The 24504-nt window shown below is 50.0% G+C and overlaps 1 protein-coding gene and 1 pseudogene across 1 annotated transcript; one reads left to right on the top strand and one right to left on the bottom strand.

Annotated features, from left to right (window-relative positions):
* Positions 1 to 24504, bottom strand: part of LOC135998385 (ciliary microtubule associated protein 1A-like) — a 175618-nt pseudogene that overhangs the window by 55821 nt on the left and 95293 nt on the right.
* On the top strand, positions 9154 to 10080 carry LOC135998383 (olfactory receptor 14A16-like). Its single transcript, XM_065651551.1, has one exon. It carries the CDS (start codon positions 9154 to 9156, stop codon positions 10078 to 10080), a length of 927 nt encoding a protein of 308 aa, XP_065507623.1.

Below are 24504 nucleotides of genomic sequence, written 5' to 3'. Positions count from 1 at the left end.
TGATGACCCTCTTAGCCTTGATATGTCTTAAGATGGCACCAAGGATAAGGTGTTCCATCACTTTCCCAGGGATGGAGGTGAGGCTGACCGGTCTATAGTTGCCCGGGTCCTCCTTCTTGCCCTTTTTGAAGACCGGAGTGACATTTGCTTTCCTCCAGTCCTCAGGCACCTCTCCCGTTTCCCAAGACTTGGCAAAGATGATGGAGAGTGGTCCAGCAATGACTTCAGCCAGCTCCCTCAGCACCCGTGGGTGCATCCCATCTGGACCCATGGATTTATGGATGTCCAGATTGCTTAATTGCTCCCTAACCCCGTCCTCATCAACTGAGGCAAACTCCTCCACTGCCCTGCCTTCCTCTGGGGCCTCAGGGGTACGGGGCTCCTCAGGACAGCCTCCGGCAGAGTAGACAGAGACAAAGAACGCATTCAGTAATTCTGCCTTCTCTGTATCTTCTGTCACCAGGGCACCCACCCCGTTCATCAGTGGGCCTACATTGCCTCTGGTGTTAGTTTTATCTGCCATGTATTTGAAGAAGCTCTTCCTGTTGTCCTTGACCCCTCTCGCCAGGTTTAACTCTAAGGAGGCCTTAGCTTTCCAAGCTGCCTCTCTACATCCTCTAACAACAGCCTTATATTCTTCCCAAGTGGCCAGCCCCTCCTTCCATGATTTGTAAACCCTCCTCTTCCACTTGAGTTTGCCCAGCAGTTCCCTGTTTAACCACGCAGGTCTCCTGGCTCCCCTCCTTGACTTCCTGCGCATCGGGATGCTCTGATCTTGAGCTTGGTAGAAGCAGTCCCTGAATGTTAACCAACTATCTTGGGCCCCTTTACCTTCTAGCAGCCTTGCCCACGGGATTTCCTCCAGCAATTGTTTGAAAAGGCCAAAGTCGGCCCTGCTGAAGTCCAGGGTTGCAATTCTGCTCGGTATTCTGCTCCCACCACAGGAGATTCTGAACTCCACCATCTCATGGTCACTGCAACCAAGGCAGCCCCCCACCTTTACTGCTTCAACCAGACCCTCCTTGTTAGCGAGGACGAGATCCAGCAGCGCACCTCTCCTAGTCGGCTCCTCCACCATTTGTGTCAGAAAGTTATCGTCAATGCACTGGAGGAACCTCCTAGACTGAGGTTGGCTGGCTGAGTAGTCCTTCCAGCAAACATCAGGGTAGTTAAAATCCCCCATAACAACCAGAGCCTGTGACTGTGAGGCCACGCTCAGCTGCCTGTAGAAGGCCTCATCAACATACTCACTCTGATCTGGTGGCCTGTAATAGACTCCCACAACAGTGTCACCCCTGCCAGCCTGCCCCTTAATTCTCACCCACAGACTCTCAACTTGCTCCTCAACCGCACCTGGACAGTACTCTATACATTGTAGTTGCTCTCTCACATAAAGAGCAACTCCACCACCATGCTTGGCTGGCCCATCTTTCCTGAAAACAACATAGCCATCCATGACCACATTCCAGTCATGTGAGCTGTCCCACCATGTCTCTGTAATTGCCACCAGATCATAATCTCCTGACCGAACGCAGGTTTCTAACTCCTCCTGCTTATTTCCCATGCTGCGCGCATTGGTGTACAGGCACTTCAGGGAGCGAGCTGAGTACACCGATTTCACCCTGAGGGGCCTCCCGGTCTTTATGTATTCCAGCATGCTGCCCCACTGATGCAAGCCCAGCTACAACCCCATCCCCCTTCGAATCTAGTTTAAAGCCCTGCTAATTCCTGTCCCAGCATCCTTTTACCCCTGTGGGATAAACCTTTTCCACATATCACTGACCGGACTGGTGTCTTATAAAACCAGCCGTTATCAAAGAACCCAAAGCCCTGCCTGTAGCACCAGTCCCGAAGCCAATCATTTACAGACTCAATTTTTCTATTCCGTCCCACATCATCATCCAAAAATGGAAGGAGGGAAGAGAAGATAACTTGAGCCCCAGACTCTTTCACCATTCGTCCCAAGGCCTTGAAGTCTCTCTTCATTCCCCTCAGACTACGGGATGCCGCTTCCTCCCCATCTGTCTGGAAGATCAGTAGGGGGTAATAGTCCGTTGGGCGCACCAGGTTGGGGAGCGCCTTGGCGATGTCCCTGATCCGAGCTCCAGGTAGGCTACAAACTTCCCGATGCTGAGGGTCAGCTCTGCATATCGGGCCCTCCGTCCTTCTCAGAAGGGAATTGCCTACCACAATTACCCTTCTTTCCTTTTTCTCGGAGGCAGTCTTGAGGCGTGGAGTCAATTGCTTCTTCCTATGTGACCTTGTAGGTGGCCCTTGCACCACGTCCCCACCTACATCTTCTTCAATATCCAGGGCCTCAAACCTATTACGGAGGGACACCCGGGGAAGCAAAGCAGGTAGGGAGGGGGGTTGCCCGCGACGCCTAACTGGAACTCGCTTCCGACCCTCCTCAGCTGTTTGGCCCCCTACTTCTGCCCGACAGTGACAGGGCAGGGGCTCTCTCAGATCTTCCCTCTCTGTCCGACAGGGCAGGGGGTCCATCACCTTTTGGGGGGTTCCCCCTTGGGGCCTTTCTGCCTGGCACGCCAGGGAGTTACTCCACCAGTCGATCTCCCTTTCACACTCTCTGATGGACCTCAGTGTCTCAATCTCCTCCTTAAGTTTTGCAACCATGCCGAGCAGATCTTGCACCTGCTCGCACCTCACACAGGCTGAATGCTGGCCTCCATCCCTCGGCAGCAGCAGGCTCTGGCACTCCCTGCAGCCGGACACCTGGACAGCCACGGTTCGAGGCAGTAGCTCCGTCTGAGTCAACACAGTCTTCTTTAGGCAAGCCCTCTTCCTGGAGGAGACCATGGTCGGCACAGTCAGGGACACTAGCGGTAGGTGAGAGGGTCTAACAAGCGAGGAGAGAGGGTCTAACAAGCGAGGCCCCATTGGGCCCTTTTTCCCTGACTCCACATGGGCCTCTGTTTTGTTCAGTTGTAGACATTGGTTTTGGTCCATATCCTTGAAGCTGCAGCTGTCGGTCTTCCCTTAATGCAAAAGGCAGATGAGTTAGTTACAGTAGAGGCAAACCAAATCTAAGTATTTACATATTGGTCTTGTGGAAACATATCCAGGGCATATGCTTGTAGTACGAGATTGCAAAGTACGATGAGCCAGCCTGTGATAGGGAAGGAAAACAGGAGTGCCATCACCTTCCAGTAATAGATACATGTTGCTCCAGCTCCTGCAGCTGATGTTACTCTGGGTCTGATAACCTGATGTGAGATAATTACCCACACGGTTTGGAGAACTCTGGCTTGTACCTTTTCAGATAGAACTTCAATGCAGTGTTGTGTTCTTGACACCAATCACACTGTTCCAATGCTGCGTCCTCTAGATAAAGTACAGGTATTCATTGAAGATACCTGAAACACAAGAATTTGAGAATCTGACATTAGCAGAGGATGTACATCTAGATCAGTAGGCTGCAGTCCCACTTCACAATCCATCGGTGTGAATAATTCAATTTCTTCTGAAATTAGTCCTGACACTGTATCCACAGCAGTGTGTACATACTGCCACCCCCTAGACCAGGGCGGAGGGCCCACACAATCAACCTGACAGGTAATCAAGGCCCACTGGCCATGTCTTATCTTTCCCCATGGCCTACATAATGCCCTTAAGTGTAACTGTGTACAAGTAGCACAATGATGTGAGCACATTTTACAAATATATAATAGAAAAGGGGTTTGAATGTGAGCAATGTCCCATGTGTGTGCAGAATAAGCTGATCCACGTCCACGAGCTATATGCATATTTAGAGCTTGAGCTTGGAGCACAGCAGAGGTCATATTATCTGCTTGCCTGTTGTTTTGTAATTTAAGTGTATCAACCTTATAGTGTTCTTCTATTAACCCTTCACAAGGGGAATCCTTCTCCACAGAAGATGTGGGGATAAAAGTTCTCCAGTGCCCTAAAAATCCCCAAAAGGCATGTAGTTGTGTTACTGCAGCTGGTACAGAAAACTGCTGGACTGTGTGCTCTATCTTATCTGGTGTTTCTCTAAGCTGTCCATACCAAACTCTTCCTAAAAATAGGACCCTGCATTTTAGTCAGATTAATTGTCCAGCCTTGGTCCTGCAAATGCACTTCCAGAAATCCGGTAGCGACTTCAGTTTCTTGATGTGTCAGTGTTAAAATTTGTGCTCCTGTGTCTATTAAAAATGTCACCAATTGTCCTCGAGGGACATCTGGAATTAAAATGTATGGGCCATCATCACTTGTCCACTGATAAGCTTCTACCTTCCAGACAGGCAGACCCAGTTGCTGTCTGGACCTTACTCAGTTTTTTGGATTCGTGCCCTGTGGTACTTCCCTCGGAGGGAGGAAAGGGTTAACACTCCTTGGAGCAGGCACTGGAGAAGTTGGAATGTGTTCCTTCTTCTCACTACTATCTCGCTTCAGAAATGCTTCAATGAGACCTAAGATAACACTGGGAGGCTGTTTCTGAATTGCAGCTTCAGGAATGTCTAGTTCCAGCGCCTTTCTCCACAGCTTATTTCTCAGTTCCCAAGACTCTGCTTGAAACTCTTTAAATGCCTTTTCTCTTAATTCAGTTTCTGTCTTAATAACAGACCTAGCTTCATAGTCAGGAGGATACGAGAGAGACAAGGAATCATCTTCCCCAAAATCATCATCATCAGGCTCACCCCATAAATTTCCATCCCATTCAGGAGGGGACGCAGTAAATTTCCTAATCTGTAGAAGATTAGGGGGATGAGGAGCCTGCATAAGTATCATTCCAATTTTTTTCCTCTAATTTTTTGTTCCTTTCCCTTTCTTCTTGTAGTTTTCTCTGCAGTTCTGTTTTGTTCAGTTGTTAACATTGTTTTTGGTCCATATCCTTGAAGATGCCATTTTGTCTGGATAAATCCTTTCTTCTCAGCGAAGTGCAAACAGGCCCCACTTTGCAGATGTCTCTGCGTTAGCCTTGGATCGTCGTTTTCCCTGTCAGTTCCAGATTTCCCAGCAAAATGCAAGCTAGACTTTATCTTGCAGGCATTTAGTGTAGTCTGCAGTTGCTTTTAGTAAATACGAGCTTAAAAATTTAGCAAATCTAGTCTACTAAGTAACATGAATCGAAGAGTATATTAAAAAAAAATCATACAACCTTATATTTCTAAATAATCCATTACATTTGGTGTGCATCTACTTAAGCTAAATGACTAATATTGAACTTGAACTGGGCTCATCCACTGACCTGTGAGTAGTAAAACCATTGCCATACAGCTCGCTTATTTAGCAGGGAGCACTCAAAGTGGCCTCATCTAGGCTGTCATATTTATAGAATAAAGTGGTTGACTCATAGTCAAATTGCATAGAGTAGGAAAAGTCTGCACGAGACTCCCTGCACCCACAAGTTACCAGCATTCAGTTGCCGTTCTGCTTCCCTGTGGGTCTCCTGGAAGGAGTTCTTGGCCTGGCTGTGGCTCAGGCCCTTCCCTCCTCTGCAGCCTGGACCAAACTACTGCGGGTTTGGCTGGGGGGTGGTCGAGTGCACCTGCCACACTCCACCCCCTTGACCACAGTCAATCCCCTTCATTCTCTCATAGGGTGGTAGTGTGGTTACCTCTTGCCTCTATGTCATAAATACATGCCATGTTGTAGTTCAGTGGTAAGAGTCCAATTGTTTGATAAACTATTTGGTTTAAATGCTAATATCATCTATATACAGTGTTAGCGTGCATGTGAACTTTTGTTTGAGCAGATAGCTTCAATAATATAGAATATCACTATAAATTTTATTATCAGGGTGTTTGTCACAACAAATAGAGATCCTTTGCTTATATGTGTACTGGGCTTTTATACATAAAATTATTGTAAGTAACAAGCACAATAATGTTAGAGTTAACAGAATTACAACTGGATGAAGCATCACATTCAAAGTTCCTGTTGTGGTCGGTGACCATCCAAATAGAGTCTTCCGCTTTAGTCCCAACAGGACATGATGTGCCTTCAGCAGCAATAGGATGATATATTGTACTTTGATCTTACAGGAAGCTGCAAGACAAAAAGATGAAATAGACTGGTCTCGGCAGCATTTGCCGGACAGGTTATGCCATTAGACATATGGGAAAATCCATTGTGCACTAATTCTGCATTTTGTAGCATCGCTTTTATCTTTGTCTGTAGGAATCTTAAGGATATCTGGTAAGGTGTCTTTATGATTCTTCACAGGCCTATTATCTAAACACAGAGGTTCTACTTGTGGTTCATGTGCTTTTCTACATCCCAGCTACAGTGGCTTGAGTGTCCTCACAATACTCCTCCTCGCCATTCTTGCACCATTCCCATGTATTCCACTCCCCTCAGTCAAGAAACTGCTTCTGTTGGGGCCAGCAAAGCCCGAGATGTTCACTTGGATTTGTGAGGTGTAGTACAGAGCAATTTATAGAGGTACATAATAAACACATACAGGAAGAGGAATAAACATATCTGTACAGTGATGCTTTAAATCAGGTGTTCCATTCATTTTATCAAGGAATTAAATGACCCGTTCATCCAGGCATCATCAGTAGATTGCTCCATTTGATGCACGAAGTCTTGGAGATGTTAAATGTTGTCTTTCATGTTGGCTGATTCGTCACTTACGTTGAAGCAACAGATGTTTTTAAAATTGAAGCAGCTTTTTCAGCCATTACCTGCTGAGGGAAAACAATAATATAAAACATTAATACCAAAAATCACTTAAGATGGTATAACTCAATAATACAGGTACCAGGGTTGTCATGCTGGTAAAACATATTGTCAAAAGATCTGCAGCTGTCGGTCTTCCCTTAATGCAAAAGTCAGATGAGTTAGTTACAGTAGAGGCAAACCAAATCTAAATATTTACATGGAGAGATATCAGCAAAGGAAGGAAGATGCTCAGACAAGAGCAAGGTGGGGCAGCAGGGGGGATGTCTCCAGCCTGCAGGGAAAGAGGTGCAGGGGATGCCACAGCATAGCACAGGCTGTCATGGAGATGATCAAGGGATGTAAAGAGGCTGAAAGCCCCCAACAGACATGAGCTCTTTCTGCCCTTGGCGATGGCTGTTGTCTCCACCTCCGATGCCTGTGAGGAGACACCTTGTCCTTAACAGCACAGGGGCCTCATGGCCTCTTTGTCCCCAGCCAGGAACCTGGGAGGTGTCGGACCATAGTCCTGCCCTTGGCCCTGTACAGTCCCACATCACACTGTCCCAGGAAGAGCCCTGGGCAACGTGGGAGGGACAGGATGTGCCTTCCCAGGGCTGGGGGTCAGGGCTTGGCCTTTTGGTTAATGAAACACATCCAGGTTTACTCAGTGTCTGAGGTCCACGGACTCAGCACCAAACCCACCAGAGGGGTCATTAAAGTGCTTTGGGCTGCTCCTGTGCTGCTGAGCTGGGCTGGGCTCCTGGGACAGAGGGAGCTCATGGCAAGCGGCAGTGCTGCAGAGAGACAGCTCTGCCGAGGAGCAGCTCCTCTGCAAAGCGCAGCAGGGCTGAGGGCTCTGCCTGGGGATCTCAGGGAGACCAGCAAGGCAGAGAGAGATGAAAGGTGGTCAGGATTGGTAGGATGACTGAGGGCTCACTGGAGGAGAAATCTTTGCAGCCTTTGACATGGTAAGTCTCTGTGTGCAGGGCAATGCAGCTGTAGCTCCTGGAGATATCTCCTAAAGCTGGAACAGCCACAGCTTGTGGGATCCCTATGGAGGGGACTCTTGTTCCAAAATTTTGAAAATCAAAGCAGACGGTTTTCCAGCAAAGGGTGCCCAGGGCTGTCCTGCAGGGCAGGGTCCCTGCACCCCAGGGCTGTGCCGGGGCAGGGACTCTGCTGCCTGCCAGGGTCAGAGCTCAGCCTGCCCGGGAGATCCCCACGGTGCTGTGGGGAGAAGCTGTGGGTGGAAGCAGCAACCTCTGGCTGGACAGGCTCCTGCTATGGAGTGGGTGTTGTGTGTGTCAGGGCTGTTCACAGCTCCAGATCACTGCAGGACATTCCCAGGAGGCTTTTAAAGAAGCACAGCAAGACAGGGGCTGTGTGAAAACGACGGATCTTATTCTATCATTCTCATACTCTGGGTTGTCTATGTGGCCAAAGGGACACAGAAATAAATGTCTCAGCTCAGGAGGATGCACTGAAATTCCAAATCTGTTACTCTTAGCAGTGAATAAACCTGTGAGTATCAGAAATCAACACATCCTGGCTTCCAGACAGCATCAGAATGACTCCTTTGCTCCTTCTCTGCAGATGGCTGCTGGGTGTTGTCTGCTGGGCAATGATCGGACTGTCCCTTTAGCACATCCCATCTTCAGGAGCCCTGACTCTGCTCTGCCTGTCCTGCTGGGCTCACCAGCTGCCTCCAGAAAGGCCCAGCTCTGCTGTAGGATGCCAGGAGTGCTGAGCCTTTCCTTGGGGTCCGCACTGTCCTGCCAGAGTCCTTTGCTTCTGTCTGTGAGGGGTTGTGTCCTGCTCTCTCCATCGCATCTCCACCTCTGGGCTGGGACAGAGAAGAGTTCTCAGATGTGCCCTTTCAGACAGGGCTCCCCTGCTCCAGAGTCCAGTTGTTTGGATCAATTAGAGTAATTTGTGTGTAATGTAATTTTCAAGGCAGCACAAGCCGAAGCACAGACAGATGAGTAAAATCCTGATGCACACTTCTGCTGTCTTACTCCATAATGAACCAGATAAAGCTGAGCCTTTTTGCCTCTCCTGTATCTAGATTCATCACATTTTCAATCACAGAAATGAGGATTTCTACCCCTAAAAATACCCCGCTCACCTGATGTGGTGATGGAAAATAAGAAAACCACAGATAAAATATTTATTAAAATATGCTAATTGTCTCCTCTGTAGCCCAAGCCCTTGACAGTCATGAGCACAGATATTAAATGTTTTTATTGAAGGTGGATTACATCTGCCACTCCTTGTGAATGTCAGAGCTGTCACAAACCAGCTCCCATGACACCACTGCAGCAGAGCAAAGCTGGCTGCTTGGCAGCACACGGGCACAGGTCCTGCTCCTCACAGCACACTCTGCCAGCACACCCCAGAGAAAGGAAATGTATTTCAGTTTGGATGATATCTTTAAAAAATGGTGTGGCTTTGCTAAGAGGAGTCTGTCCTAATCTTATGTTGCTTTTTCTTTTTTTTGAACAGAGCCCACATTCCAACAAACAGCAAATGTCCAACAGCAGCTCCATCACCCAGTTCCTCCTCCTGGCATTCACAAACACACGGGAGCTGCAGCTCTTGCACTTCTGGCTCTTCCTGGGCATCTACCTGGCTGCCCTCCTGGGCAATGGCCTCATCATCACCACCATAGCCTGTGACCAGCACCTGCACACGCCCATGTACTTCTTCCTCCTCAACCTCTCCCTCCTCGACCTGGGCTCCATCTCCACCACTGTCCCCAAATCCATGGCCAATTCCCTCCAGGACACCAGGGCCATCTCCTTTTTGGGATGTGCTGCACAAGTCTTTATGTCTCTCTTTTTCATTTCAGCAGAATATTCTCTCCTCACAGTCATGTCCTACGACCGCTATGTTGCCATCTGCAAACCCCTGCACTACGGGACCCTCCTGGGCAGCAGAGCTTGTGTCCACATGGCAGCAGCTGCCTGGGCCACTGGGTTTCTCCATGCTCTGCTGCACACGGCCAATACTTTTTCACTACCACTGTGCAAGAGCAATGCCCTGGACCAATTCTTCTGTGAAATCCCCCAGATCCTCAAGCTCTCCTGCTCAAACTCCTACCTCAGGGAAGCTGGGCTTCTTGTGGTCACTGCCTGTTTAGCGTTTGGGTGTTTTATTTTCATTTTTTTCTCCTATGTGCAGATCTTCAGGGCTGTACTGAGGAATCCCTCTGAGCAGGGACGGCACAAAGCTTTTTCCACATGCCTCCCTCACCTGGCCGTGGTTTCCCTTTTCATCAGCACTGGCATTTTTGCCTGCCTGAAACCTCCCTCCATCTCATCACCTTCACTGGACCTGGTGGTGGCAGTTCTATACTCAGTGGTTCCTCCAGCAGTGAACCCCCTCATCTACAGCATGAGGAACAAGGAGCTCCAGGATTCAGTGTGGAAACTGATAACTGGACATTTTCAATAACAAACAGCCATAAACTCTCATCCTCTGCATAGCACTTATAGTGTAACTCATTGCAGGCTCAACCATTCTTGTTTTGTTGGTGTTGTGTTGGTGCTTTGTGATTATGTTGTCATTCCTTTCCTAATTCAATGTCTGCCTTTTTTTCTCAACAAGTGTCTATGGAAATGAGGAGCCCTTTTCTCTCTGTTTTTAAAAAGAATATACGGCCCTGCAGTGTTTTGTTTTGTTTTATTTTTCCCCTGAGATCTTCTTTTAAGGCCTTTTTGGAGCTGCAGGATCCATTTCTTCCCTTCTGGTGGAAGGGAAGAGAGTCCCATCCTGGCAGCACTGCCAGGGAGCAGCAACACTTGGTCTTCCAGAGATGTTCTCGTTCCACTCCCACACTCTCCTTCTCATCCCTTTTGTTGGTGCAAGACCTGAGTGCTCTGGCAGCTTGGTCACCGTCCTGCTGTGTGTCAGTCCTGTGAGCGCAGGCAGGGACAGGCAATGGGCACTGCTGTGACAGAGCTGGCCTCAGAACAGCCTTTCCAGAAAGAAAAGTCATCTCCTATGGGCAGGGCCGGAAGGTTTAGCTCTTCTTCAAAGCTTCTCTGTAGAACATGCTGAAGTGACATGCAGATGCAAACACCAGTGTACAGCTGAACAGTGTGTGTGCGGGTCTGGGCACACAGCAGTGTCCTCTCACAGCCAGGCGTCCTGCCAGAGACCTGCAGGACCAGCAGAGCAGGGTCTGGGCTGTGCCCCTGTGCACTGGACACCCCATGGAAGCTGCCCTAGGACATCGTCATGGACTGGCCCCTTAAAAGCACCATTTCCAGCACTGGCCTCTCACCCCAGCTCACAGAGGTTGTTCTTCCCTCCATGGATGGACACTGAATGAGTAGGTCAGCAGTCCGTGCTTGTGTTGTATAGATGAAATGTAAGCACGCACATCACGTACGTGAGGTGACATGAACACAAGTGAGCACAGACAACCATCAGTCCTTGGGATTCCATGAAGGCCTGTGGCACAGACAAGGTCCTGAAGTCACTTCATGTTGGGAGGAACACCCCATGGGAAATCACCTGAATGCAGCACTGGGATGTGCTTCCTTGAACTGAGGTCCCCGTGTCCATTCCTCATGACATGGGACATCTCAGATGAGTGCAGAGCAGGGTGACACACCACAGGGCTGAGGTGTCTCTCGTCCCTTTGGAGTGGCAACAGGAGGCCAGAGGGACACTGTGACTCCTGCCTCTGTGAGTAAAAGGGACAGACTCTGTCTCTGATCATCCCTGGGTGCATAAGGAGTTCGCAAGGCTGGCTCAGATGACAGAACCTGACAGAACCTGACATTTCTGTGTGTGACTCCAGGAACAACCCCTCCTGGGTCAGTGAGATTCATCTCAGCTGCCTTGGACAGGCTCATTGGAAGTCCTCCAGTCTGCTGTGTCACCCTTGCCTGTGATTCTGGATTGTGCTGTCCTAACTACCATAGAAACCAGAATGGATCTGGGGTCCTTAGAAAATGCAGACCTCCAACCCATCTTCAAGAAGAGCACGAACAGGAACTGGGAGAATAACAGGCTGGCCACCCTATCTCCCTCCCTTGGAAGGAGATGGGACACGTCCTCCTGCAGCCATTTCCAGGAATGTGAAGGACAAGGAAGGGATTGCTGAACCCAAATGGACACGAGAAAGAAAGGCATGTTCTGTACAGGGTGTTTGCAAGGCCTCAGACATGGTCTCCTCTGGGCAGAGTGGTGCTGATGGGACTCAAGAAGTGGATGCTGGGTGGGAAGTTGGCTGAACCATTAAGCCTAAATATCATCAGTTGTACAAAGTCCTCCGTGCAGCCAGTTACCAGTGTCATCTCTCAGTGACCAGCACTTGGGCCAACGCTGTTGAACGTCTTTATTCTCCCCTTCTATGATGTAACAGAGTGTACTTTCAGTGCCTTTGTGGATGATACAAACCTGGGAGGAGGCCTTGAGCAACCTCCCCTGGTTCACCCTGCCCTGAGCAGGTGAGTGAGACAAGATGAGTGTGACAAGGGCTCTCTTCAAACCTGAGTTATTCTGTGATTTGAAATAATTTTTGACTTGGAGATGTTTCTGGAGAGATAATAGGTAGAAGAATAGTAAAAAAATAAAAAAAGGCAGAAGAGGAGATATAGGAGATGTTAATATAAATACAGTAGTTCCAGTGAGGAGTGCTTTTCACCCACATTGTTAGTAGGAAATATATTTGACAAATTTGAACAAGGAGAGGAAGCGAAATGGGTGTCTACAGCCTGCAGGAAAAGAGGGGGACCATGTAGGAATGTGTAGAGCACACTTCAGTCTTGGTCAGGTGCTGGGTGCTAAGGAGGGGGATGGATGGGTGTGGTATTATGAGGTCGGTTGTGTCTCAGAAACTCACAATCCAGTAAGCAGCATGTGGCTGTGAAGGGGACTGTGGGGTCAGTTCTGTCTCTGGAGGTGACAGCCCAGCAGCAGGGACATGGCTGGGAAGGAACCTCCGCATAAGTACCTACAGGCCCTACCCAGGAAGAGGCCTTTGAGATGGACTGTCATGTCCATTCTGCCTGAGAACATGACGGGACAGCAGCAGGGACATGGTCGTGTCTGTCAGAGAAGCTGAAAGGCCAGCAGCAGTCCTGGGATTTAGGAGATCATGGTGAGGTGACTTCTCTCTGGTCAAGTGGAAGACCGCAAGAAGACTAGCAGGTTGGGTTCTGTGCTTGAAGAGCAATTTTTGAGATGGTTGAGTTTTCCTTAATAGCAGAAAAAAGCAGGAGAGAGGAAAAAAAGTCACAAAGTGCAACTTGGAAGATGGAGACTGGATATGAGGAGGAAGAAATGTCACTGGAAGGACAGCGCTGTGGTGCAAGTGGTCACCCAGAGGGAGCTGGATCAGCCCATGGTTTTGTGCTCCAAAGAACAGCTAGTCAGGGTGCAGACACATCAGTGAAGGGAAAGAAATGCTGGGGTGAGAGCAGGTGGGGAGGCGAGATGGGTGTCTGCAGCCTGTAGGGAAAGAGGGGCAGGTGTAGGACCATGTAGAACAGCCTGTGATGGAGACGGCAAAGGGCACTGGCGAGGCTGGAAGGGACCAACAGAACCCAGGTCTCTGTCCCCTTGGCCATGGCAGTTGTCTCTGCCACTGAGGCCTAGGAGAAGACAAGTTGTCCTCATGGCACTGGTGCCTCGTTGCCTCCTTGCAGCCCCATGGGGAAGCTGGAAGTTGTTGTACAAGTGTTGTCCTTCTCTCGGCCTTGCACACCCGCATCCCACGGTCCCAGGAAGAGCCCTGAGCCGTGTGTGAGGGACAGGATCCCCCTTCCCATTGCCTGGAGGTCATGGCTTCTCCTTTCTGTTTCAGAAAGCAAACCAAGCAAACTCTCCCTGGGAGTTACATCACTTTTCTTTACATCAGATTCACCCCTGAACTTTGCACCTGGTTGTTACAAGTTTTCTGCAGTTGACAAATGTGACACCCATCTACAGGAAGGGCTGGAAGGAGGATCCGGGGACCTACAAATCTGTCAGTCTGACCTCAATGCTGGGGAAGGTCATGGAGCAGATGATGTTGAGTAACATCACACAACACTTACAATAGAACCATGTGATCAGGCCCAGTCAACATGGGTTTATGAAAGGCAGGTCTTGATTGACCAACCTGATCTCCCTCCATGACTAGGTGACCCAGCCAGTAGATGAGGGAAAGGCTGTGGATGTTGTGTATTTAGACTTCAGTAAAGCCTTTGACACCGTATCCCACAGCATTCTCCCGGAGAAGCTGCAGCTCATGGCCTGGATGGTGTATCTGTGATGGATGAAGAACTGGCTAGAGGCCTGGGCCCAAAGAGTTGTGGTGAATGGAGCCAAATCCAGTTGGTGGCCAGTCACAAGTGGAGTTCCCAGGGCTCAGTAGTGGGACCAGTTCTATTTAATCTTTATCAATATTCTGGACGAGGTGATCGAGGGCACCCTTAGTAAGTTTGCAGATGACCCCAGTTGGGTGGGAGTGTTGATGTGCTGAAGGGTGTGAAGGCCACACAGAGGGATCTGGACCAGCTGGATCATTGGGCTGAGACCCAGTGTCTGAGGTTTAACCACACTAAGTGCCAGGTCCTGCACTTGGGTCACAACAACTCGAGTCAGCGCTACAGGCTTGGGGAAGATTGGCTGGAAAATTTCCTGGTGGAGAGGGTTATGGAGATGTTGATCAACAGCAACTGAACATGAGTCAGTGTGTGCCCAGGTGGCCAAAAAGGCCACAAACAGTATCCTGGCTTGTATCAGGAATAGTGTGGCCAGTGGGACTAGAGAAGTGATTGTGCCACTGTACTCAGCAATGGTGAGGCCCCACCTTGAATCCTGTGTTCAGTTTTGGACCCCACATCATAAGAAGGACATTGAAGCACTAGAGAGAGTGAAGAGGAGGCAACGAAGCTGGTGAGGGGCTGGAGCACAAGTGTGACGGGAGTGGCTGAAGGAGCTGGGGTTGTTCATACTGGAGAACAGGAGGCTGAGGGAAGGGAGACCTTCTCGCTGTCTGCAACTGCCTGAAAGGAGGTTGGAGCATGGAGGGTGTTGGTCTCTTCTCCCAAGTAACAAGTGATAGGAGAAGAGAAAATGATCCCAAGTTGCGCCAGGGAAGGTTCAGATTGGATATTTGGAAAAAATTCTTCCTGGAAAGGGTTGTCGGGCATTGGAACAAGCTACCTAGGGCAGTGTGGAGTCACTATCCCTAGAAGGGTTTAAAAGGCATTTAGACGAACTTCTTAGGGACATGGTTTTGTGATAGAGTTAGGTTATGGTTGGACTCAATGATCCTGAGGGTCTCATCCGACTGAAATAATTCTATGATTCTATGATATAACTGGAAAATTCTTCTATCACTTCTTCGAAGTGCTCTTTACATACCTGCTTCTTTACCTACAGTCCTGAAACTAATCTAATTAAGTGCACAAGTCTTGAACACTAGTTGTAAATGACAAAAGTGACATGGGTCTATCATTCTTGTCTGATACCTGCCAGTCCCAGGCAAATATCTCAGGTACACGGGGGCCTCTCGAGATTTGCGCTGGGTGCTTATAGTGAGATCATGGAGCTCAGCCCAAACACCTGAGAACTGCCCTCAGAACTGAAAAACCAAACCATCACCGTGCTCACATGTCCCCTCAGCGCAAACCTGGACTTCTGACCTAGTCATCTGGTGTCCTTCCATGGGGTGAAGAACAAGCTCTCTGAGCCGTGGTGAGAGGACAATGATCAAAATGGTGGCTGCAAGAGGCAACAGCTCCAAGCTGGCACCCAGCAGCATGACACACTGTTTCCGTGTCTCTCTTGCACACACACTGTGTTCTGCTCTTCTCCTGGGACATCCCATCTCCCCACAAAGACTTTTCCTAGGGAGAGCACACCTGCACTGGCCTGGCTGCCATTCCTGCACCCTGTCCCCGTGCTGCCCACAGCCCCCGAGCTGGGGGTTTTGCTCTGTAGATCAAGTGGGCTGTGGTGCCCGGGCTGTGGTGACTCTGCGGGGCCGTACTGGTCAGACTGGGAGGCAGCCCCAGCTGATGGTGGTCAGTGCCACTGACCGCATCCCACACAAAATCTTGGGTGGCCATGGAGGGTGCTCAGAGGGACCCTGCCTTATTCACCATGCGCGTGGGTGCTGACCACCAACAAGCAACACCTGAACAACCAGCCCGAAGTCCCTCGAAAGCCACACTGGGACCCTGATCTCATCACACTGAGCCCACAGAGAAACAAGCCAAACAATGAGCCTCTTGAGAGTCTATTCCTTAGGCCTGTTCTTTAAAACAACTCTGGAAAAAGACCTAAACCCTCAGGCACTGTGCTAAGGAGATCCCCTTGCTGCTGGAGATGCTGTTCTGAGGCCAGCTCTGTCACAGAACTGCCCATTGCCTGTCCTGGTCACAGGACCAACACACAGTACGACTGTGACCAAGCCCTGGAAGCCCTCAGGCCTTACAGCAGCACAAGAGCTGAGAAACAGAGTGGGGAAGTGGAAAGAGGAGGACTCTGGAAAGAACAAGGCTGGTGCTCCCTTGCAGAGCTGCTCTGCTGGGACTGTTTCCTCCATCTTTGCCCACAGACAGCTTGTATTGAGCTTCACAAAGGTTGCAGAGGAAAGATCTCAGACAAACTGTTCACTGCAGGGTAATTTATTTTGTTTAAATACAGAGGGAGCACGACTTCTCATTTACAAGGTCTATGACTTGAACTATAAAGGTGGACAGAGAATTAGAAGTGGGATGAATAATAACATTTCTTTGTGGGCAATATTATCATAGTTAAAAAAGCAAAATGAAACAAGCCTTCCCTGAACTCCAAACAATCATCCACAACTACAAAATATAACAAAGACAGGCTGGACCTGTCATGAGTTGTATCATGAGTGATATGCAGAAGATGAGAAGTTTAATGACTTTGAAAGGAATCCAGCCATCAGTTTCCTCAGGGCATCCTTGAGCTCCTGGTTCCTCATGCTGTAGATGAGGGGATTCACCGCTGGAGGCACCACCGAGTACAGAACTGTCACCAGCAGGTCTAGGGAAGGGGAGGAGATGGAGGGGGGCTTCAGATGGGAAAACATGGCAGTGCTGACATACAGGGAGACAACAGCCTGGTGAGGGAGGCACGTGGAAAAGGCTTTGTGCTGTCCCTGCTCAGAGGGGATCCTCAGCACGGCCCTCAAGATCTGCACATAGGACAGGAGGATGAACACAAAACATACAAAGAATCCAGAGGCACCAAGTATAACAAGCCCAACTTCCCTGAGGTAGGCATCTGAGCAGGAGAGCTTGAGGATCTGGGGGATTTCACAGAAGAACTGGTCCAGGGCATTGCCCTTGCCCAGTGGCAGTGAAAATGTATTGGCCGTGTGCAGCAGAGCATTAAGAAACCCAGTGGCCCAGGCAACTGCTGCCAAGTGGACACAAGCTCTGCTGCCCAGGAGGGTCCCGTAGTGCAGGGGTTTGCAAATGGCAACGTAGCAGTCGTGGGACATGATGGTGAGAAGAAAATACTCTGCTGAAGTTAATAGGACAAAGAGAAAGAGCTGTGCAGCACATCCAATGTCGGAAATGGCCCTGGTGTCCCAGAGGGAATTGGCCATGGACTTGGGCACAGTGGTGGAGATGGAGCCCAGGTCGAGGAGGGCGAGGTTGAGCAGGAAGAAGTACATGGGCGTGTGCAGGTGCTGGTCACAGGCTATGGTGGTGATGATGAGGCCGTTGCCCAGGAGGGCAGCCAGGTAGATGCCCAGGAAGAGCCAGAAGTGCAAGAGCTGCAGCTCCCATGTGTCTGTGAACGCCAGGAGGAGGAACTGGGTGATGGAGCTGCTGTTGGACATTTGCTCTTTCTTGATATGGAGGCACTGTTCAAAAACATAAAATGAGAACTTAAAATGCGGGAAGACTCCTCTTGGAAGGCCACTGCATCTTCTCATAGTAATCACCCCACTTCAAAGGCATTTCCTTCCTCTGGTCTGTGCTGGCTGAGTGTTCTGTGAGGAGCAGGACCTCTGCCGGTCTGAGGCCAAGCAGCCAGGTTTGCTCTGCTGTAGTGGGGACATGGGAGCTGGTTGGTGAGAGATCTGACATTCACAAGCAATGTCAGATTTTATGCACCATTAATGGAATAGTTCAATATCTACACTCGTGACATTTAAGAGCATGGGCTGCAGAGTGGAGGCTTAGCATGTCATTATTATGATTTTCTGTTTGTGTTTTTAATTTTCCACCATCACATCTCATGACTGGATTTTTGTAGGGGTTGAATTCCTCATAGATATGACTGAAAATGTGAAGTCTTGAGACAGGACAGGCAAAAGGGCCCATCTCTCTGTGTCTCAGTGCAGACTTAGGAGAGCAGCTTTTGCCCATTTGCCCTGTGCTTTCACTTGTGCTGCCTTGAAAATGACTTCATAAACAAATCTGTCTTTAAAAGAAAACCCAAACCTGCACTCACACTGAAGCAGGGGAGCCCTGTTTGAAAGGGCAGATCTGCAAACTCTTCTCTGTCCCAGCCCAGAGGTGGAGACGTGATGGAGAGAACAGGACATGACCCCTCACCCAGAGAAGCAAAGGACTCTGGCAGGAGAGTGCGGACCCCAAGGAAAGGCTCAGCACTCCTGGCATCCTACAGCAGAGCTGGGCCTTTCTGGAGGCAGCTGGTGAGCCCAGCAGGACAGGCAGAGCAGAGTCAGGGCTCCTGGAGATGGGATGTGCTAAAGGGACAGCCAGATCATTGCCCAGCAGACAACACCTAGCAGCCATCTACAGAGAAGGAGCAAAAGAGCTCCTGAACAGCCCCTGCTCTGCTGCCTGGAGCTGTCCCTGCCTGCAGCTGTGTCTCTGTCCCCAGGTCTCCTCCTGTCAGTGTCACAGACCCCATCCCAGCTGCTGTGTGCTCAGCTCTGCCCTGCAGACTCCTCCCAGCAGCCGGGCACTGCCCAGGGGCAGCTCTGTGTGGGCTGGCTCTGATGGGAACATCAGACCAGCCCTGATGAGGCTGGAAAAGTCATGCTGATGCTGTCTGGAAGCCAGAGTGTGTCCATTTCTGATACTCCCAGGTTTATTCACCTCAAAGAGTAACAGATTTCAGTGCCTTCTGCTGAACTGAGGCACTTGTAGTGCCCAGGCCCTTCTCCTCAGGGTCACTGCTCAGCATGTCAGGTCCTGGTCTGTGCTCATGGATGGGGTTATTCTCCTGCCCTGATACAGAATTGGCCAGTTCTCTTTGTGCAACTTAAGAGCTTTCCAATGTATGAATCCCAGATTTTCTCAAACTCTGGACTCTCCCTGGACTGAAGCTCCATTTGCTCAGCTGTTAATGATTGCATGCTGATGGTTTTTCCTGATGAGAGCGTCTCTCCCAAGGTAGCAGGTGCAGGGCCCAAACATGCCCCTGGCTGGGGCTCGGACCACTGGTCCAGGGATCCTCGGTGCCCCCCAAAGAGGAGGGGTCCCAGCCCCCAAGACTCTCCCCAGCCCTGCAAGAGGCTGCTCAGCCAGACGCAGTAGCAGGGCTCCATCAACAGTTTACTCAAGAAAAAGGAAATAAATTCCTATTTCCTGACACAGCCTCTCGGTGCTGCTTTCTCCCCCTTCTCCTGGTGCCTTTCCCTACCCACCACCATGGGTGGCACCAGTCTGATGGGGGGCATGGCCATGGGCCCCCTGAGCCCCAGGGCCATTTTGTTGGTGCCTCCTCCTGCAGAAAATCCTGCTGCAGGCAAGCACAATTTAGTGCATTTCTCTGACCAGTCTTTCAGCACAGACAATCAGAAAAAGGCAACTGTTTCCGAAGAGGTGGTCAAGACAAGCCTGTTACAACCAGGAAAGCTCACCATGAGCTCTGGAGGAAGAGAAAAACTTTATAGTAAGTAACAGGGAAAGCAGAAACTGGTTTCTTGACCAACAGTGTTGCTTCAGCATGCAATGAACTGGTTCATTCTAAAGTGGTCATAGTTGTTGACGACAAAAGGCTTTGTATTTGAATATGGCATATATTTTGGTCCATGTGAAAACAAGTTTGAATGTTAAATATTTTCTTATAAATAAATAAATAAATAAGTATATATATATAAGACACGTGGGTATGGAGGAAGAGAGTGTTGTATGTGTGGCAGTGTGTGTGTGTTTGTGTGTTAAAGACTGGAAGAAGCTGTGAAATAGAGGGGGATGGTAGGGTGTCATGCTGAAATGAACCAAGTTGAGTTTTGATTTTTAGGCAGCAGAAGAAGGATGTGCTGTTAAGTCCTGGGACAGGGAGCAAAAAGAGGATTCAAGGGAGTCTGGGAGCTGGGACATCTGTGCTTAAGGAGCATTAGCTGGGCTTTGGAAGAAGTTGCAAAGCTTATTGGGAACTCACAACCATTGGCAAAACCTCTGAAAATGACAGCTTGCACTAATTGTCAGTGAGGAAAAAACTCATCAATAAGCTGGGGACATGATGGGGCCAGAGCGGGGTGAGGGAGCAGGAGTGGTGGTTAAAAATCTGCAGAGACGGAGGCACAGGCATAGCACAGTGTAGGACAGCCTGTGGTGGGGACAGTCCCTTTGTGGGGGCTGGGAGCCCGCAACAGAACTGAAATCCTTGTCCTTTCGGCTATGGCTGCTGTGACTTCCACTGAGACCCCTGAGAGGACACGAGGTCCTTGCAGCTCCAGTGCTTTGTTGCCTCCTCACCCACTCTCCACAGAGCCTGGGAGGAGTCCTACCACTGTCCTGCCCTCAGCATCACATACCCCAACATGTCACTGCTCCCAGGAGGAGCCCTGAGCATCCCATCAGGGAAAGGTTCCCTATTCCTGGAGTATGGGGGTCAGAGCTTGAATATCCTGCTTGGTGAACCACACCAAATGTCTTCATAGAATCTCCACTTGGGATTTTCAACCTGTAACCAGTCCCTCTGACTTCAATTAGCTCAAATGATTGGCAGCCTTGTCTGCTCATTCCTTCCATGGTCTCTTCTGTGTTGGCCCTTGGTGGGGCTCACTAACTCCCTCAGAAACTTGGAGTTCTGCTGCTGCCTTTTCCCACTGTAGAGGCTCGTTCAGTCCACTGTCAGGACCTGCAGTCCAGCGACTTGGCACCAGAGGGGTCATGAACATGCAAAATACACAATAAGCCAAATCTCTCAGCAGAGTTTTCTTAACTCCTCAGTTCTTATCTGGTTAATTAGAGAGATTTCAGAAGTGCACACAGTGTTGGCAGTAAGAGCTGTGAGGTCACTGTCACTGGCCAATGAGCACATAGCAGGAGCGTGTCCTCTAGGGAGGACAGTGGATCTCAGGGGAGCCCCAGAGAGATGAGACGATAGCTGGGGAGGGTCCAGAGAGCCCTGGAAGATGAGGGGAGTCCTGGGGAGGCAAAGGAAGCCCTGGGTTATTTTATAGAAGAGATTCTTGTGGAATCTAATTATGCTTTGCCATTCAGTCCTACCCAGAATATACGCCTGGTAGAAGTCAGGTAGTATCTGTGGTCTTGCTAGAAATTTAGTGTAACACAATAGCATCCTAATTTTTTAATCTGAAATTTCAATACACAATTTTATTAATAATATAGTTATTGTATTTAATTTTCTATCTACATCCTAGAAAAAACTAAGTTGAAATCTGTACTCAGTCCCATTGCACTTGCAATAGAGGTAGAAAAGTGCAGGTGCTGTCATTTCCAGTGATGGTCCAGGTGCTTTGGTCCCTTGGTGGGCGGGGCCTGGGGTGATTGACCCCTCCCCTTCCCCAGGTGGTTTGGTAAGGGTGGTGGGCGGGGCCTGGGGCAATTGACCCCGCCCCTTCCCCAGGTGGTTTGGTAAGGGTGGTGGGCGGGGTCCAGGATGATTCTCCCCTCCCCTTCCCCAGGTGATTGTGGGAAGGGGGTGGGTGGGGCCCGGGGTATCTGAGCCCCAGCCCCTGGGCAAGGAGCTCATTGTACTCTAGGGCTGCTTTGGTGCTGGTTCTCTGCTGCTCCTTCAGCAGTTGGCAGCTTTTGGGCTGTTTAAACTACATGGACAGACGTGCTTGGAGAAGTGGAGGTGTCTGTTTGAGGTAAGAGCTTATGGAGCAGCGAAGGTTCAACAGCAGCTGTAGTAGACAGTATGTTTGTAACTATGCTTAATTTATTGATTCAATTCTAGGTGCTTTGCATTTTCCCGCAACTTCTGACTGCAATGAAAATGCAGTGTTGTTTTTTGTTTTTTTTACCGCTCTATACCAAGCTGCTGATATAATCTCCTCTCCTAGGACTGACGCTCAGGTTATCTAGTGGGGGTTAGAGTGAGCGTCTTGTGTCTGTAGATGGAGTTCTAGCATTTTTGAAGGAAGCAGCAGGGCCATAAGGCAGAGTGTCTTTCAGGATACGGGGTGGCTCATCGCCTCCCTCATCACCCACAGAACACCGTGTTGTCCCCAGAACCCTTGCAGCGTGCAGTGGCCTCTGGTGTATCATTTAAATGTACTTCCTAGAACTCAGCCAAGGTGAGCAATGGCTAGTGGACTAGTACTGGTAAATATTATCCTGGTGCTCAATAGTGTGCATGTGTGGTGTTTTTTTTTTTCTTATTACAGGTGATGAAGGGGAAAATGGCAACTGTAGGAAGATGCCCGTTAGCCCATATGGTGTTTTCCTATATTGACGATGAATTCAGTCCCTTGGCCCTCTGAAAGCTGAGTGGAGGCGCAGGGGCTGGGAATTGCAGGGGGCGGGGGAGAGTTAAAGTTCTCAGAGGGGAAAGGGCCATCCAGGAACAGTCCCCTTTGAGTGGGTGAAGGGTTCAGGGAACCTTACAGTGTGATGCCAGCTTGGGCAGGGCAGCTCCAGCCTGTGTCTGCGTTGTTGTGTACTTTGGGAAGCCTGCCTTGTGCCGTTCAGATGATCCTGGGGTCTCGTTGTGCCCGAGGGGCACGACGGGCATCTCAGGTGCCATCCTGGGGTCTGCAATTCCAGTGGCAATTGGCCTAGTGCCAATTGGGTGCTGGTTTTCTTGGATCAGCAGCTGAAAGCATGGATGGTTCTTCTGCCTCGGATATTTTTGGTCAGTTGTTTTATGGTGTTGTTGTTCCAGGCTGTGTTGGCAGCTCTGCTCTCTACCCATCCAGTCTAAGGGACCAGCACTTCAGGATGCTGGGAAGAAGTTCTTAGGTCTTGCAGGACTTTCTCGTGCTTGTGCTGTCTCTGTTTGCTGTGCCAGTGCCGCCATCTCGTAAGGGGCTGTGACGTTCAGCTCGTTTTTCCTCTGGGGTTGCAGTAGAGGTTCCTCACCTCACCACTGCCTCCCCACCGGTTGTTTTGATGGATGCAGTCTCTGGTCTTGGAGTCGTTCTCATTGTTGTGCGTTTTTGGTGCTATTGCAGTCGTGCTGTTTGTTGCGTTCTGTGGAGCATCAGTCTGCGCATGTGCGTGTTTGTCTTGGAGCTGCTCTACCCGGAGGCGTAGTGTCATGGGTGGGTGGACTGAGCTCTCGGAGTCTACGGTTAATTTCTTGACGTATTAAATAGTGTAGGCAAAGGTTGTACAGTCATCTAGGATGGAGCAGCTGTGGGCAGGGGGAATGGATGGTCCCTTCACCAGTGTTTTAGGGACTTGATTAGAGCTTCAGGTGTTATTTGTGAATAGGAAGCAGACCTGTGGAATGGTCAAGCTGTTGATCAGCACCTGGGTGACTTGTTGAATGGTTTGATTTCAGATGCAGAGGGACAGCTTGGCCCAAAAGAGCAACGGAAGAGGCAAGCAGAGCGCCGTAAGCAGGTGAGCCGGTGCGTGGTCTCAGAGGGAAGGTGTACCGTGTGCCTCTATGTAAGTTTGGTTGTTTCTCTATTTTATAGGTGTGAAGCCAAGAGGAAAGCCGAGTATCAGCACCGCAGCTCCTCGGGCAAGGTGAGCAAGGAGTGCTGGGCTGAACAGCAGCTCATTTCACATCTTGTGTTTGTGGTGCAGGTCTGAGCATTCTTTGCTTGTGTTTTACAGGTGGTAGCTGAGCCTCAATGTGGTCAACAGCGTGGCAGTTGAAAGTGACGGAGGCCAGGTGGGCGAGCAGCCAAGGTAAAGGAGTGGGAGATGGGACTGTCTGCAGGCAGGCTGTGCTTTTGGGCAGTATCTGAGCATGTGCCTTTGTTTTAGCAGGTGCTACAGGCAAGCTCGGAGGGGCGAAGCTGCATGTCGACCAGCAGCCAAGAAGGTGAGGTGGTGGTTGGTGTTCAGGAGCATAGTAGCGCCTGGTGACTCGGTTCAGCGTTTCCTCCTTGTTTTGCAGGTGCTTTGTGGACCGCTTTGGACTCAGAGGACTGTTTGCGGTGAGCAGGGGTAGGGGCAAGGAGCAGCGTGGGGCTGGGGACTTGTCCCAAGCACTAGAGTTCTTTTGTTTCCTGCTGTCTTAGGTGCCACGAGTGATGAGGGGTTTCTGCCTGTGCCCATGGCACGAGAGGCTGAATGGAATGCCTGGGAACTTAGGAGGAGGTGGGTGTTGTGGAAGGGGTCGGTGTTGACCTCATGATACTTTGTGCTGGCACCCCTTAGTGAGCGTGTGTTTTCTTGTGTTATTGAAGATGTTGAAGAGGAACCCGGCAATGCAAGAAGATCCCCGTGAGCCCATGTGGTGTTTTCATCTGTGGATGGATTCAGTCCCTTGGCCCTCTGAAAGCTAAGTGGAGGCACAGGGGCTGGGGAGGGGCTGGGAATTGCAGGGGGCGGGGGAGAGTTAAAGTTCTCAGAGGGGAAAGGGCCATCCAGGAACAGTCCCCTTTGGGTGGGTAAAGGGCGCAGGGAACCTTACAGTGCGATGCCAGCTTGGGCAGGGCAGCTGCAGCCTGTGTCTGCGTTTGTTGTGTACTTTGGGAAGCTTGTCTTGCACTGTTCAGATGATCCTGGGGTCTCATTGTGCCCGAGAGGCACGACAGGCATCTCA

Source organism: Caloenas nicobarica, chromosome 25 (genome assembly GCF_036013445.1).
Source record: "Caloenas nicobarica isolate bCalNic1 chromosome 25, bCalNic1.hap1, whole genome shotgun sequence".
Taxonomy (NCBI): Eukaryota; Metazoa; Chordata; class Aves; order Columbiformes; family Columbidae; genus Caloenas; species Caloenas nicobarica.
Note: the sequence above shows the minus strand (reverse complement) of the source record. Positions and strands in the feature narration are given on the sequence as shown.